Source organism: Meles meles, chromosome 10 (genome assembly GCF_922984935.1).
Source record: "Meles meles chromosome 10, mMelMel3.1 paternal haplotype, whole genome shotgun sequence".
In the NCBI taxonomy this organism is placed as follows: domain Eukaryota; kingdom Metazoa; phylum Chordata; class Mammalia; order Carnivora; family Mustelidae; genus Meles; species Meles meles.
Genome location: NC_060075.1, coordinates 5,130,944 through 5,146,999, shown reverse-complemented (window position 1 = coordinate 5,146,999; position 16,056 = coordinate 5,130,944). Strand labels below are relative to the sequence as shown.

Here is a 16,056-nt window from a genome sequence, read left to right as displayed (position 1 = left end):
ATTTATTTTCATTCCTAGGCTACAGGTGTTTGAGTTACTATATGCTTTTTCTAAGACCTAGTAATAATTCATGTACTTCTTGATGCACAGTAAAAACGAGAAACATCTTTACCTACCTGTTCATAACCATTGGTGGCATGCCCATATTGTTTTGTGCCATTACTTTATTTATGCCTTTAAGGGCCACCATTTTGGCTTTCATTATAGGATCTGTAATTGCATCAAAATCTAAAGAAGAAATATTTTAAAGTTATTTATTTCATATTACTTGGGGTTCAAGTAACACTAAGAGGTAATTTAACTATCACAAACATCATATAATTTACACACTTTTATTATTCCTTATTATAATAATCACTGTTACAGGTTTCGGTACTGGGTGAGGAATTATGAGATAGTAAAAACCTCATCCTGAATCTGATCTCATCTCAATAATCTCTATTTGCATAAGCTCGCCCACCTCAGTTGTACAAAAATCAGAGCGAGAAGCTTGCCACATTTAAGGACGATGGTAGCCACGATCTAAAGCAATGCAATTCCTTCCCATCCAAATGCAACATCATGAACAAGAAACTGCAGTTATTTCCGATACTACGGAATTCCACAAAGCCTAGTTATTGCTTTTTAAAAGAAAAATCTATCTATTTCTTAAGGGTATACCTTTGCAATAAAGATAGGTTACTGAAAAAAAAGACCTCTTTGCATACAGATGAAAAAGAAATGCCCCCCCACCCCCCCGCCATGATAAAATCGGTAATGACTACAGACAGAATGTCAGTTTTCCTGTTTAGAAGGAAGCGTTCCTTTGACATGTGGACTCTGATGGCAGTGTCTTACTGCTGGAGACACTCTGGTACTCGCTATTTTATGGTTTTGGTTTTTGTTTTCCAAATTAATAAGGTATTGGAAATAAGAGAGAGAGCTTTATGTGAAAAACTTTGCCAAGCATTTATCGTGCACCAAACACATTATTTTTATCATAGTTTCTTTAAATTCATCTTTCAATGACTCTGAAAGACATGGTAATAATGGTTAGAGGGAACCAAAGGAGACGAGTCTAATTTCTGTTAAACAACAGCATAGGTAGTAAAAGTGAGAAGGTCTGAAACTCAGAGCTTTGAATCTCTTGATCCCCGGGAGGAATCTAAAACTCTTAACTGCTTTCATCTTAAAGCTGAATAAGGAACAAAAATATGACCCTCACTGCTCTGGTCCACATGTAATTTTAATACCGCAATCTTGGAAGCTTACTGCATACCACCCGAATGCCCACAGCAGTTACTGAAATCCAAGGGAATTCCTACCGATATTAGGAAAGAACGGCTCTGACCGCTGACGAATCATGGCTTGCATCTGTCTCTGCTGTTGCTGTTCTTGTCTCTCTTGATCCAGAAGATCCTGTAGAAGCAGAGGCTGTTCCTCTAGAAGGAGGGGCCTCTCTCTGTTCTGCTGGGCTAACGTCTGAGGGACCAGTAGCTGCTGGGGTCCAGACATGCCGCTGGTACCAGACTGATTTGTTAGAGGCACAGTTTGATTTGTAGGTTTTCCGGTCCCAAACCCATGATTAACTGCTGACTGAGCCTGAATGAATCCTGGATTTACCTGCACACCCTGAGGAAAAGTATGGTTTACTCTAGAGACAACCGCCACATTAGAATTCACGGTACCATCCAAAACGTGACCAGGTGGTGTCATCAAAGGAGGCGGCAAACTCGACACATGACTGGACGGGGAGGCCGGCAAAGTTGGTGGTGGAGACCCTAACGGCCTAAGGTCTGCATTATCGGATTTTTCATTAGCAAGTAAACTTGAGAGAACTGGAGTTGATCCAGTTATGCCGCAGGAGTTTAGTACATCCTCAGCAGGCAGCTGAGCGGAGCCACGAACACCACTTGTGTCGGAAGCAGCAGTTTCTCGATTAGCTCTTTTCTCAAGTAGGTCTGTGTCACAGGACTGCAAGGAAGCCTTCTCCCCATCATGTACGTCTGTGTGAGCAGAAGCCTGTGAGCAGGGAGGGTCAACATTATCCTTACTCTCATCACTCTTCTCACTTTCACATTTGGTTTCCCCTTTCGAATTCGGAGATAGTACTTCTGTTTTTATCTCACTGGTACTCGTGGATTTTTTCCATGGAGAATGTTTATCAGGAGGAACCACAGTTTTGTCCTCTTGCTCCTTTTTTTTTGGTTCAGTAGATACACACTGATTGTCCATCTTATCATCAATCGGAACATTAAGGTCTAGGTCCTCATTAAACATGCTTTTCTTGTCTCCTAGGTCAAGTTCGGGGTCTGTGTATGCAATGAGATCAAATTCTCCTGACTTTAAGAGGTCATCCAGGTTGGGATCATTAGTTTCCAAATTACCTAAAGTGTCCAATTCATCTCCCTTGCCATCTTCTGTATCTAGATTTAAATTTTCAAGATCTTCATCATCCAAGTCTTTGACTTCAACCCCTTCAAGATCTTTAACATCTAGTTCCTTCACAGATGGGTCCTCAGAATCAAGTTTTTCTTCAAGACCTTCAGAAGACTGGGTGGTCATCTGTAAATTATCAGACGTTGTTTCCCCTGGTGTACATGTTGACAAAGAGGCCTCTGAAAATTCTCCATCTAAGGGATGACTTAGAGACCTCATGACCACAGACGATGGATGCGCAGGATGACCCTGGTCTTGCTGAGATGGTGGCACGTGTTCCAAATTTGGATGCAAAGGCAGCTGAGTTGGTAGACCTTGAGAAGGTCGTCTCAAGGGCTCTGTGTGTCTAGCGCCTGCAAAGTCGGGCCGGGGAATGAAGTTTCCATGTCTTGGATGAGAAGGTACCTCTATGACACTGCCGGGAGAAGCAGCGTAGGGCAGCCGTGGCCTTCCATCAGGGGCCCTGTGCCTCAGTTCAATAAATGCTTGGCCCAGTATGTTATGCTGCTGAACCGGCAGACTCTGTGGTGGAAAATGCTGAGGAAGGCCAACGGGATTATTCATCTGTGTGTTATTTAAAGGCCTCGGCATATCCACAGATATCGATCTTCTCAACTGTGGAGGAACCCCGGATCCTTGTATTTGTTGAGGAGGTACAAGGAAGCGTTCTTGATTTGACAGGGTACCATGACTACCTCCTGGAAATCCAAATCTAAAAAAAAAAGCAAATTGTTAATATTAAGAATCATGTTGAATTTAGAGTTAGGTTGAAAAAGGAACGGCTTTAGGTTAAACTCACATACAAAATTAATGTTGCCAAATACAACGACTCAGCAAATCAAAATTATCATCATTAGAAAGCACCTACAAAGTATCTACACACAAGTAATTTGTGCTAAGTACCCTACACTGCTCACCACATCCGAGCTCTAAAGGCACATAATCTAAGACAACATAAACAAACTGACAGTAAGCAGATGCAATCAAATGTTCGGAAATAAGCGTAACACTACTAGAGTAAGAGTCCCTTTTTCCCTTATTTAAGTAAGGAAAGGCTGATATGGGGTGGGGGGATGCTTGAAGAAAACAGGTGGTCTAACAAATTATACTGGAGAGACTTTTTTTTTAAGATTTTTAAAATTTATTCAACAGGGAGAGACACAGTGAGAGAGGGAACACAAGCAGGGGGAGTGTGAGAGGGAGAGGCAAGCTTCCTGCTGAGCAGGGAGCCTGATGCGGGGCTCTATCCCAGGAGCCTGGGATCATGACCTGAGCCGAAGGCAGATGCCTAATGCCTGAGCCACCAAGGGGCCCATACTGGAGAGACTTCCAGGCCTCTGGTCTTGAGAAGACAAAGGCATGGGTATGATGACTGAAAAGACTGATTGATCTATTTGCTTAAAAGGAATGATGACAGGAGGCAGTAAGAGATAAAGAAGGCTAGGCATTACCTGTAAAAACTTAGTAGATGAATAAATTATAGGACTATTTTTATTATTTATACTATACCTCATTCTAAAAAGAACTAAAGGCAAGTTATAAGTAAATATCAAAGAAAACAACAGGCATAAATAATAACTGAGGAAGAAAAAAGGAAAATCAGGTTAAGACTATCATGGAGATAGGTATTAGACTGAAAAAACAGACATGACCAAACCAAAGCATGTCCTAAAGAACTCTCTACTGCGCCACGTTTGGGACTGACCCTCATACCAGCCACTCCCTCACTCAAAAGAAACGATGCTGCTTCCTGTACAACCCTCTCTCATCAAGAAAAGCTCCTAGAGGAAAACAGCCCATCAATTTGGAAATCTCCAGTTATTTACAAAGCACATTAAAATGTAAAACTTGTGGCAAGGACAATGTTCACTCATCACAATCCAGAAAGCTTTCACCAAAGGCTACAGATCCAAGGGACTGATGAGCTGCTTGCCTGTGGCTACAATGTAACCCTAACAGTCGATACTTAATAACTGAGGGAGGGTTTTAAGAGTCTACAGAGTTCTCCCGAGGTTAAAAAAAAAACAAAAAACAAAACTCCATGACCTCTCATTAGTGGAAAATAACACTGGTTATATCTCAAAGGAATCAAAAAGTAAAAAAAAGTATTAACAGCATCTCAGCAGTAGCTTCATTTTTCTATTCCTTTCTAGCAGTTTAAATGTGGCATGAAATTAAAAGCATTACCTGAATCCATGAGGCCTCATCCCCATACCGGTAACATCAGGAGGATAGGGGCCACGTGGATCTTTTGGGAAAACTGCGTATCTGGGTCCTAGAGAAGGGACAACGGGTGACGTGATGTTCCCGGGATAGGGGGGTGGAGGCCGGCTGAAAGCCTGGCTGACGCTCTCGGGCTGCCAGCGCGGCAAGGGCGCCGAGTGAGGCACCGCCGCGGGGTCCTGCGACACCTTCTCCTGTCGGCCTGCCATCTTCTTCTGCTGCTGCTGCTGGAGGATGATCTCACGTAACTTCTGCCGCTGGAGGGAAAGAAACGACAGTCACGGGGAGTTCTAACAATGAACGGATGGCTTTTTAAGTCCAAATACTTCCAATATGTGACTGTGGTGATGCTTAAAATATCTCAGTGTTCACAACTTTGAGAAAACACCACATGTACTTAACTATTCAACAGGTTAGAAGAACAAAGTAATAATCTGGGTCCTTTTCCTCGCCACACAAGAAACATAAAATTGAACGTTTTCATATTTAAAAATTCCCAAATTTATGAAGATCAAAAATAACATGCAGAATTGTATCAAATTCAACTGCATTAATTTTATCAATTTCCTTTTTCTTTGCAGTATGACAAACTACAAAGATAAACTTTAACATCTGTGTAGAAATTACTCAGTTTGTGAAATGAACAGCTTTCTCAAATAATACACTTAAAACACCTGAGAAGATATGATGCGTTTTTACCTGTCTCAGTTTCTCTGTCTCTGCTTGGGACATATTTACGGTATTCTGTGTATCAGTGACTCCTGAAGTGGGTACAGGTCCAGGAAGATGGGAGACACCGGCAAACTGTTGGCTTTGCGAAGTCATCGGAGAGTGTGAAGGCGCACTGAAGCTCCCCTCCGAGCCAGGCCTCGACTGGTCAACAGTATCATGCGTGACTTGACTTGTTCCAAAAGAGTCAGACTGAGATCTCGGAGTCATTGGAGGCTGATCATAGGGGTCACGAGTAGCAGATGGGGAGACTCGGCTAAACGTGTCTGAAATACCAGGTCCAGGTGGCCTAGGCGTTTGCGAACATGTATCAGGTGGCCTTATCAACGGGCCAGATAAAGCTGCTCCTCGATTTTGTGCTGCTTGCAGGAAAGGATCCTGATTTGGCATGAGGACTGGTCTTGCCATCGAGGACCTAGTAAAAGCCTCCGAAATCCTTGGCCTTGGTGTTGCTGGTGGCTGAGAGTAAGGAACAGAAATCCCAGGTCTCGGTGTTCTGGGGGGATGGGCATACGGATCCGCATGCCTCTGATTAGCGGCAGATGTAACAAACAAGTCTGCCTGTGTAGACGGCCTCGGGGTTGGTGGCTGCTGACTATAAGGGTCAATCGTGGTGGGCCGGGGGGTTCCAGGAGGTTGAGAGTAAGGGTCTGGATTGGAGCGAGATGTTCCTGAGGGTTGGGAATAAGAATCTACAACAGGTCGTGGAGTTCCTGGGGGTTGGGAATATGGGTCCTGAGATGTTGGCCTTGATACAGTTCCAGGCTGGGAAAAAGCCCTTGAAGGATGAGCAAAAGATTCATTCATCGCTGGATGTGGGGTTAGGGGAGGCTGGTTATATGGGTCATTTGACTGGTTATGAGGAAAGTTATCTACAGGTCTTGGTGTTAAAGCAGGCCTTTCATAAGGATCAACAGACAATCGCCTTGGTGCCTGTGACACTGATCCGTAGGGATCCTGGGAAGATGGAGGGGGCTGCATTGGAGTCTTAAAAGGTCCAGGGCCCCCATCAAGAGGTGCAGGTGTCAACAAGGGTCGTGCGTATGGGTCAGCTATCCGCTGTCTTTGAAATACATCTGTCCTCGGAGGTGGTTTAGTAAAGTGATCATTGGTTCCAGCTGCGAGAGGACCTTTTGCAGTTTGTTCGGAAACTATAGGGGATCGGGGGAGGCCCAAGGGTTTGGGAAACTGATCTGTCATCATGGGTCTAGGTGTGTCTGGAGGCTTTGCATAGGGGTCACTATTCGCTGTGGAGGAACATACATCTCTGACTGGGGACGGCCTATTTGCTGTTGTTTCGCTCATCTGAGCAGGCCTAGAGACTGAAGGCAGAGGGGCACAGCTGTCCCCCAGCGCAGCAGAGTTTCTTCTGGAAAAACTATGGCCCCCAGGAGGTGGTCTTGGGGTACCAACCATTTTCGCGTAAGGATCCATTGGAGAGGCCGGTCGGGAGTGAGAGGATCCCGGCGAGAACACCTGCGGGGAGGCGGGCTGACACGCCTGAGGCTGCGGCAGGCCCTCCTGCAGCGGCCCGCGGGCGGGGGCTGCCACAGGAGGAGGGGCCTGTGGTTTTACAAACACGTCATCTGATGGCGCAGAGGTGGGGGTGCCGGGGAGCTGCTTCGCAAACAGGTCTTTATGGAAGGAATGCGCGGGAGACACACTTCCGTTGCCAGGCTGGGGGGTCAGGGGGCTCTGCATCCCGCTGCTGGGTGTGTCCGAGCCGGACGGGGCCAGGAGGGGCTGCGCCCCGAGCTGTTGCTGCTGCTGCTGCTGCTGCTCGTTCTTGACCTGCTCGAGCTTCTGCGTGGCTTCTATCTTAGCCTGCTGCTTGCTCTTCTGACGCATTTGCTGTGGGGCAGGAAAGAGAAAGCGATCGCACGGTTGAGAAAAAAGAACGTAATGGTCAGAGGAGGAAAAATGCGAAAGAAAATTCATTTGTTTGATGTCATCCGTCACCAGAATACAAACTCCCGAAGAGGAGCCGAGAGCACGCCGCGCACCCCGCTCACGCTGACCGCAACACGCTGTTTGCGATGTTTCCGGGAACTCCCCACATCCACTTACGGAGCTTACTGAGGAAGGGAAGCCTAGTTTTCACCTCATTTTCACACTCTAATAAGAACTATCTCCTGAAATAATGGCATGAACTGCTCTCCTCTCAAACAGTAAAAATGAAACTTAGAAGGAAATTATTAAAAACAAAAACACACACCTGTCTAAATTTCCATTCCTGTTCATGCTCAGATTCTCGCTGCTTTAATGGGTCTTTAAAGAGGTCCGAGTCGACGCGAGAACCGGGATCGACGCTGTCCTGCTGCTGCTGCCTCTTCAGCGGGTCATTGGACATCTGCACTTTATTAATGCGTAAAGCAGCTCTGTTGTCTCGGGCTTTTTGCTTTGAAAAAATAAGTAGGAAGTTATACTCCAACAAATATAACATGTTTCTCGAAACAAAGTAAAACTATGGTAAACTTTATATGAAAAAGTTGGGTTAAAGAGTTGAAAAGAGCCTCCAGGCCCTCATGTGAAGCCTCTGGACATGGCCCCGTCTTCCCCCACGTTTACCGCACGTCACCTCAGCGGAGGATGGGTTTCCATCGCTCTGTCTGCACCAGGCGAGAGAACCCAGTAATCTACTGTTTTCAATCCTAATCTTCAAGGACCCTTCAAAAATGGAAAAATTAACCTCCCCCCCAATTGAGAGTAAAGGAAACTATCTAATCAATCCTCGAAATCTAAAAATCTGGAATTTGAAGCTTAGCATTAAAGAAAACAGTGAGAAACACTAAAAATATCCTGCCATTACCTTACCACAGTCAAGTTGAAAGAAACAAGGCATTATCGACACATCAAAAACATTACTTTGCTTTACCCAAACATTCATTATCTCTGACAATATATGCACTGAAAGCCAAGTTGGAAAATAAATGCATATATTTTTCAAAACAATAATGTCCATTTAATATGCTTTAAAAGGGAAGCCAGGATTTGGATGAAGCTGAAAACCTTAATCTGGCTCTTTGAGAGAAAATAATTCACCATCTAAACTGTGACCCTTATTATAAAATATCCTATTTCTCAAAAAGGTCATGTTTCAAAAGCTCCTTAAAGGTGTCCAGGTATGTCTCTTTCAAAATACACAAAGATTCTTCATTAAACTTAACACGTACAAAAAAGCTTATTGTAGAAGAAACTGAGGCACACTAAAATTAGCCTCAAAAATTAGTACTCTTTCAAAGAGATAAAACTATTTTTAAGTGAAATGAGGGGCACCTGAGCGGCTCAGTGAGTTAAGCCTCTGCCTTCAGCTCAGGTCATGATCTCAGGGTCCTGGGATCGAGCCCCACATCAGGCTCTCTGCTCAGCAGGGAGTCTGCTTTTCCCTGTACGAGCTCTCCCTCTCTCAAATAAATAAATAAAAATCTTTTTTCTAAAAAAGTGAAATGAATTAAACATGCTCCTAAAATAACTGATTTTGATCTTCAATATCGTGGTTCTAATTAGCCAGCTTATGAAAACACCACATTCTACCTTAAGGCATAATAAACTAGGAAATCACCATAAAAACAAAGCTGTTTATTACTTGTGTAAGTATTAAGATGTATTTTGTGAAATGGTAAATCTTTTTAGTAACCCAGGACAATAAAAGTAAGGTTTAGGTATTGTATATACTTAATATAGGGATGCCTGGGTGGCTCAGTCAGTTAAGTAAGTACCTGCCTTCAGCTCAGGTCATGATCCCAGGACCCTGGGATGGAGTCCCACACTGGGTTCCTTGCTCAGCAGGGAGCATGCTTCTCCCTTTGCCTGCGTCTCCCCTGCTTGTGCACTCTCTCTCTAACAATTAAATAAAATCTTTAAAAAAAAAGAATCTGATATATGGGAGTTTTGGTAAATACCACGTAAGGCGCTCTTTCCTGTGAGCTGGCTTTTCTCCACAGCTTGGCAATCTGCTTCACCCTGGTAGTCCAGTCTGCAACAGAAAAGCACGGTGCACACATTTACAGAGCCCAGGTCAGGACGCATCGCCATGCGGTGCTGACAGCTCAACTTGGTCTGGCTACGATCTCCTAAAAGGGGTGGCCCTAAGTTCACTTCTTTGCACGGCATAAAGTTCCAGGCACAGAGTAGGCCAAACAAATATCTGCTAAATGAAGTGTTGCCTTCCTTATTAACCATCTCACTAGAGAGTGGGGAAGCTTTTCAATCAAATGGGCTAAGCCGCCAAGATAAAGTTAAGCCAAATGTAACAAGTTCCCTCAACCATGCAGAGGCTACTGGACAGAACCAAACCTAAGAGTTTTATAAAACATCTGTACTCAAGAGAAGTCTATTAATCTGACCAAAAGTAATCATAATTATAAATAATCTCACCAGCATTTGTGCACAACAAACATATGGAAAAGTAACAATTTCAAATCATTTCTATGAAATTCACAGTGTCAGGGCAGTAAACAAAGTGAAGTATGGGTGAAATCAACAGTGATAAATGTGGAAATGATTAAGCCATTAAGAAAAGAAGTTTTAAGAAAGCCAATGAAGATGGTGACATAGCAACAGCCTTAACATGTTAACTCATGGGGTTCTAGAATCACACAATAAAATTACTAAAGAAAATTACTTAAAAAAATCATAGTTCTACTCTAAGGATAATGGACACTGATGCAAAGTGACTTAATGGAGCCAGATACGCTCATCTGTAAACAGCAAATGAAGGTGGGATAAAACAGTATTTGAAAAGTATGTATATTCCTTTACTAGACAACCCTGTACTAAACCACTGATTTTTACTGTTGTGTAAGGTAGCACTGATTTCTATAAGGAATGAATAAAGTAGCACAAAGAGACACCTGAAAGACTGGTGTCATCTTTAAGAAAATCCACTTCTGGGCAACCTCCAGGTTATTTAAAAGAGCTATAAGCTGGGTTGCCTGGGTGGCTCAGTGGGTTAAGGCCTCTGCCTTCCGCTCAGGTCATGATCCCAGGTCCTGGGATCCAGCCCCACATCCAGCTCTCTGCTCTGCAGGGAGCTTGCTTCCTCCTCTCTCTCTGCCTGCCTCTCTGCCTAGTTGTGATCTGTGCCTAGTTGTGATCTCTGTCTGTCAAATAAATAAATAAAAATGAACAAAAATTAAAATTTTAAAAATTTTTAAAAAAAGGCGCTATATGCTGGTAGCAGGGAAACGACTATACGAGTGTGAATAACGCTTTCTATCCTGGTCTGTCTGGCAACATGAACTCACCATAATTAACCAATGTTTGCTTAAAAATATTCTATAAATGACATTCCATTAATCTGAATAGTTCATCCTCTGGTTAAGCAGAATTTTCAAAAATGGTACCTTTATACCATCTGACTTTTTCAAACAGGCTGGACTGCTGGGAAAGGGGCAAATACTACTGAGTTAGCTTGGCTGGGAACAGACTCTGGGAATGCGGTGTGACTGAGCTTAACGGTGCTCTTGACTACATGCTGAGCTCCTGTTCTAGATTTTTTTTTTTTTCCTGGTAGAGTTACACATGTAACACAACACTGAGTTTCACATTTAGGAAGACTGAGTTTCACATTTAGGAAGAGCAGGAAAATAGATGATTTCATTAACTGAAATTAACTTTTAGGAAATATGCAAAGGGATACAGGGTCTAGGACTGAGAAAATGCAAGATCTTTCCAGACACCTATGGAGTCTTCACATGGTACGCAGTCGTACCTGATGAAATTTAGCGTTGATACATGATCTTTCTACTACAGTAACAAAAAACAACCGCTCACTGTGCCCGGAAAGCTGGTAACACAGACAGCAATACTATATCCACGAATTACCAGGGAATTCCTCCTTCAGGTTGGGGAAGTTAATGTTTGTGTAGAGAACAGGTGCTACTGTTGCCATTTCTCCCAGAGCCTCCTCCTTCTCCCACTTCAGTGTACTTCTCTGGGCGTTTGACATTGTATCATTTTCTCCTTCCCCCGTGGGAGCTGACGGTGTCCAAGAGCTGTTAGGATCACTTGCCATTGGATTAAATGCTGGATTTTTATCCCTGGGAAATAATAAATAACTTGACTTCATACACATAAAATTACTTTTTAAATACTACGTTCAGGTACAATTTCCTTAAGACCTCTTCTTATTACAAAGTAGGTAACATGTTAGATAATTTTTAGCAAAGATCCTGATATATGTAACTTAAGATAGACCAACTAACATTTTTATAATAAAAATTACTGCAACTTCAGTTTCCCTGGAAAATGAAGCCTAGGATACCTGGCATCAGCATAAGGAGATTGTGCGATGGCAGAGAAAGTTCCCAATCCACTTCCTGGCGGCAAAGAACTGTGTGGGAGGTGAGGGCTGGGTGCGATAAGGCCGTTCACGAGTGGCATCCGGGAAAAAACATCTTCGAAGAAGAAAACAATTCAGGTTGCATATTATTCATAAATAACTTTTAAAAAGCAGCTTATTTTTGAGTGACATTTCTAAATAAACATTCCTAGCACTCTTTAAAAGTAGGCTTTTTATTTCAACATGAAGCTAAAATATTGCACAAGGAGCAATTTTTGGTTATACTGTTTTGCAATATGGTCTCTGCACTTTTCCCTACATCATCACAATATACTGCAGATAGCATGAGTGCTGGAGTTTGACGGCCCTGGGCTTGAAGCTTGATTCCTGCTACCTGCTGAAAGAGAGTTACTGCTCCTACAGCATGAAGCCACTCTGTGACGTCACTGTCACAATGGATGGGCATTCTCAGCACGGTGCCTGGCGTGCAGTGAGCTACTCCTTACATATCAGCTCCGCAGAAAGAATGACTGCAGCAAATGCTAGTAAATTTCATCAAATGTTCTTTCTCTTCTTCATTCAAAATTTACGAACAGATGGTTCTTTATATTTTACCCCTGTTGCTGTTAATACAAAAAACATCCATGATTCTTAAGTTGGTACGTGGTCTAAAATTATTTGGAACAAGCAATATTTCATCTACCATTATCAAACAGATGACTATTGTTAAAAATACATACATTCTGTTTTGGGCCTCATTTTCATTACGTGCTTGCAGTTTCAACCCACACACATTTTAACTCTCATTCCAGCTTATTTACAAGCTTCAAATCTCTGATCATTTTCTTCTTAAACAGCCAGTAGGCAAACGTAGTAAGACCACCATGTGATCCTCTAACTCTTCTCAAGCAGGTAACTCCAACTTTGATTATTATGATCCTCTACTGGTCTGAACTATTGAGGAACAGCCAACTGTTCTTATCTGCAGTTTTCTGTACCTTCAAAAACCTCCTCCCAATCTAGAGACCTACTCTGAAGTAGTAAGTGCATGGCCTCTGTTGCAACACCCAGAATAACAGTAGGACTCCCATATCTACATCAACAATCAATTATACAAATGGATATACAGTTACAGAGCTGGCTAATATTTGGCCCAATTGGTGTAATGACAGAGAACTCCTAACAAGGACTTTGTCATGCCGTTAGAAAAAAAAAAACATCCAGGAGCCGCATCTCACCCGTAAGTCTGGTACTGCATAACGTCCTGTCACCTAAATCAGATCCTCTAACTGGAACAACTCCGAGTTCAGACAGCTCCAGTTCTTATGGGAGGACACTGGGACGGATTACCAGAGGCTTTCAGGATTTTGTCTCAAGGACTTCCTAAAAGCTATCTGACTTCCCAACTAGGGCTTATTCTACTAAGTGCTGGAGCTGGACCCACTGGGTCGGAACACAACAGTGACAAGTGTCTCAGGACATCTATGTTTCCTTCAAGGAGGCAATCAGGGAACAACATTTCTGCTTTTATCCCAAGCAGAATGTTATCTCTATTTTCAGTTTCAATGAAAAGTAGGTTCCATTAAGGAATGTTAAGATTTGATTGAAAAATCTCAAATGTCTTTCATGTAATTAAGAGAAACAAAAGCTTCTTTATTGATAATGACAATGTGATCCAATATCAGCACTATCTTAACCACAACATTACCATGTGGAGCCCTTTCATAATAATAGCTTATGAAGCATTTCCCTGTATGCCAAGCACTGTTCTGAAAGCTTTACCTGTATTAACTCTTGGATCCTCACAACCACCTAGGAAATGGGTTATCACATGTAGCTCCTTTGAAGCGAAGACCCAGAGGTTAAATAACTTGTGCAAGGACACAGAAGTAAATGCAAAGCATTTTTCCTTTATTACTATTTTAATTAAGAAGTGGCATCTCTCAGTCTCTGTCGTCTACCGTACAACTCAACCTGATGATACCGGCTTATAAAAGTAATGTTTCAAGGCATGAATCATAGTAATGATAGAAAAGTTACTTCATTTAACCTTCCGCTAACGTGATTTCAAGTTACTCTATCTCAATCTTCTTGAAATTTCCTTTCTCCGCTCTCTGACCTTCTGTACCACTGAGCTGACACTGCATTCCGGCACCTTCCCGAACTACAGCTACTGAAGTGACTCGGCTGAAGATTACCAGCAATTTTACTGTGCAATGAAACATCGTTCAAGCATTCATCCCACCCGACTTTGTCCCCTATCTCTAACAACCCTCATCTCTAAGATCCTAGGCCTCTCACGCAGTCTCCTTCACTGCTTTTTCCACTTTCACATAACTCTTAAAAAGGAGAAAGAAAAGGAACATCTAACTGCATATCTAATATAAGTCTGGAGAGTTAAGCCTGTAATTCATCATATTTAAAAGTTCTTCAAGATTCTGTACTCTACAGCACATAGTGCCTAACAGCCACAGTAAGTCCGCCTGTAAGTCAGAACAACGTGTATCGTCATTTCCAACGAACTAACAATGGTCTAAAACTAAATGTTGTACCTCTACTGCCCTCTAACGCTAACACACAGACACACACACCCAGTCCTCTCTGCTCTGCGCTTCTAGTCTACAGCCTGATCACCTGCAGGCAAGCCTGGCTCCGGTCAGTCTACTTCACTTCTGTCCCACTTTCCTAGCACCTTACAGCCACTCGGTAGCAGAGTCCTCTATTCTAACATCACTGTCTCTCATTCCACTGCTTTTTTTCAGTTAGCACTGCACATACACTTACATGCATGGAACCCAAATTTTCACCTAGCCCCAACCACAGTAAACTCATTAGCATAACCCTTGTCTCAAACTCCTTCCCAATACTGCCGAAACGTGTAACCCATCAGGTCACATCACTGGTATGAGATCTCGGACGGCTCTAAGTAACCCGCAGAAGAAAAGGCCAACTGCCCATTTTCACAGCCATTTACGTACAATCTAGACCCAACGTGCATTTTCTACTTTTGCTCCTTAAACGCTACCCACTTACTCTTCTTTGCTCTAGAAAATGTTCAAGTTACCATTACTGAATACCTATGTGTCACTATGTATGTGGCCTCATCATGCTTAAGTCAGAACTATTACTCTCCGAAACATGATCTCTTAATGACTTTGAAGGTCCTACTTGAACCATGGTCTACTATGATATAAACCAGCTGTACACCTGAAAGTCTACAATAGCAGGATGAAAACTCCTTCCAATAGGAGTCTCTCTCATCTTTGTATCACACATAAGCACCTAACAAAACAAAGGCATCCCCTCAAAACCTTTCAAAAATGAGCCTACACTGTGAGAGGATTTAAATAATGATAGTGAAATTGTTTATTAAAAAATGCATCTTGGGGCACCTGGGTGGTGCAGTCAGTTGAGCCTCTGGCTCTTAATTTCAGCTCTGGTCCTGATCTCGGGGTCTTGAGCTCAAGCCCTACATCGGGGTCTGCTCTGGGCATGGAGCCTGCTTAGGATTCTCTTTCTCTCCCTCTGCCCCTCCTCACTTTCTCTCACTAGCTCTCTAAAATGAATAAATCTTTTTAAAAAATGAATCTTTGTAGTGCCTGGGTGGCTCAGTCAGTGAAGTGTCCAATTCTTAATTTCAGCTCAGGTCATGAGCTGTTGTGAGATTGAGTCCCCCTTCGGGCTCTGTGCTGGATATGGAGGCTGCTTAAGATTCTCTCTCCCTCGGGGCACCTGGGTGGCTCAGTGGGTTAAAGCCTCTGCCTTCGGCTCGGGTCATGATCCCGGGTCCTGGGATCGAGCCCCACATTGGGCTCTCTGCTCCCACAAGGAGCCTGCTTCCTCCTCTCTCTCTGCCTGCCTCTCTGCCTAGTTGTGATTTCTGTCAAATAAATAAAATATTAATAAAAAAAAAAAGATTCTCTCTCCCTCTTTCCCTCTGCTCCCACCCTCTTCCCCCTACCCATGCGCACATGCCCACTCTCAAAAAAAAGCATCTTTGATTTGATTTGATTTCTAAAATCATTATTTCCCATTTCAGAAAACATGGCGGTATGGGTTTCTTAATATGCTGCGAAGAGAAATACTGAAGTGTTGCACTCTTAATCATTAAGGAAACATATGGGAACAATTAAGACAAGAAGCACTTGTGATGAGTCTATTTTATCCAAATGTAAATCACATGTTTAGTCTAGAAAAAATCAAGGTAAATTTATGTTTAGAGGCTAAACTGGCAGAAACTAAAATATTTTAATTTTGTGCATTACGACATTTTTCATGTACACACAAAACTGGTAGAAAGAAAACATTAAATTATTTGCGTATTTCAGCACTTATGCAAAAACAATGTGAAGGGTTAGAAAAGTATCATTCAATTCCTTAGTTCAATATACTGGCAAGAAGCA

At 42.8% G+C, this 16,056-nt stretch overlaps 1 protein-coding gene across 13 annotated transcripts in view; it reads right to left on the bottom strand.

The window, feature by feature from the left end:
* The window catches only part of KMT2C (lysine methyltransferase 2C), a 272,443-nt gene that overhangs the window by 37,108 nt on the left and 219,279 nt on the right, over positions 1–16,056 (bottom strand). For all 13 annotated transcript variants that reach the window (XM_046020447.1, XM_046020451.1, XM_046020450.1 and 10 more), the window contains 8 exons: positions 11,636–11,768; positions 11,197–11,411; positions 9,273–9,346; positions 7,586–7,768; positions 5,341–7,221; positions 4,606–4,898; positions 1,305–3,130; positions 117–228 (listed from right to left, as the gene is read on the bottom strand). In XM_046020447.1, coding sequence (XP_045876403.1) covers positions 117–228; positions 1,305–3,130; positions 4,606–4,898; positions 5,341–7,221; positions 7,586–7,768; positions 9,273–9,346; positions 11,197–11,411; positions 11,636–11,768 — 4,717 coding nt within the window. The remainder of the gene's footprint in view (positions 1–116; positions 229–1,304; positions 3,131–4,605; positions 4,899–5,340; positions 7,222–7,585; positions 7,769–9,272; positions 9,347–11,196; positions 11,412–11,635; positions 11,769–16,056) is intronic.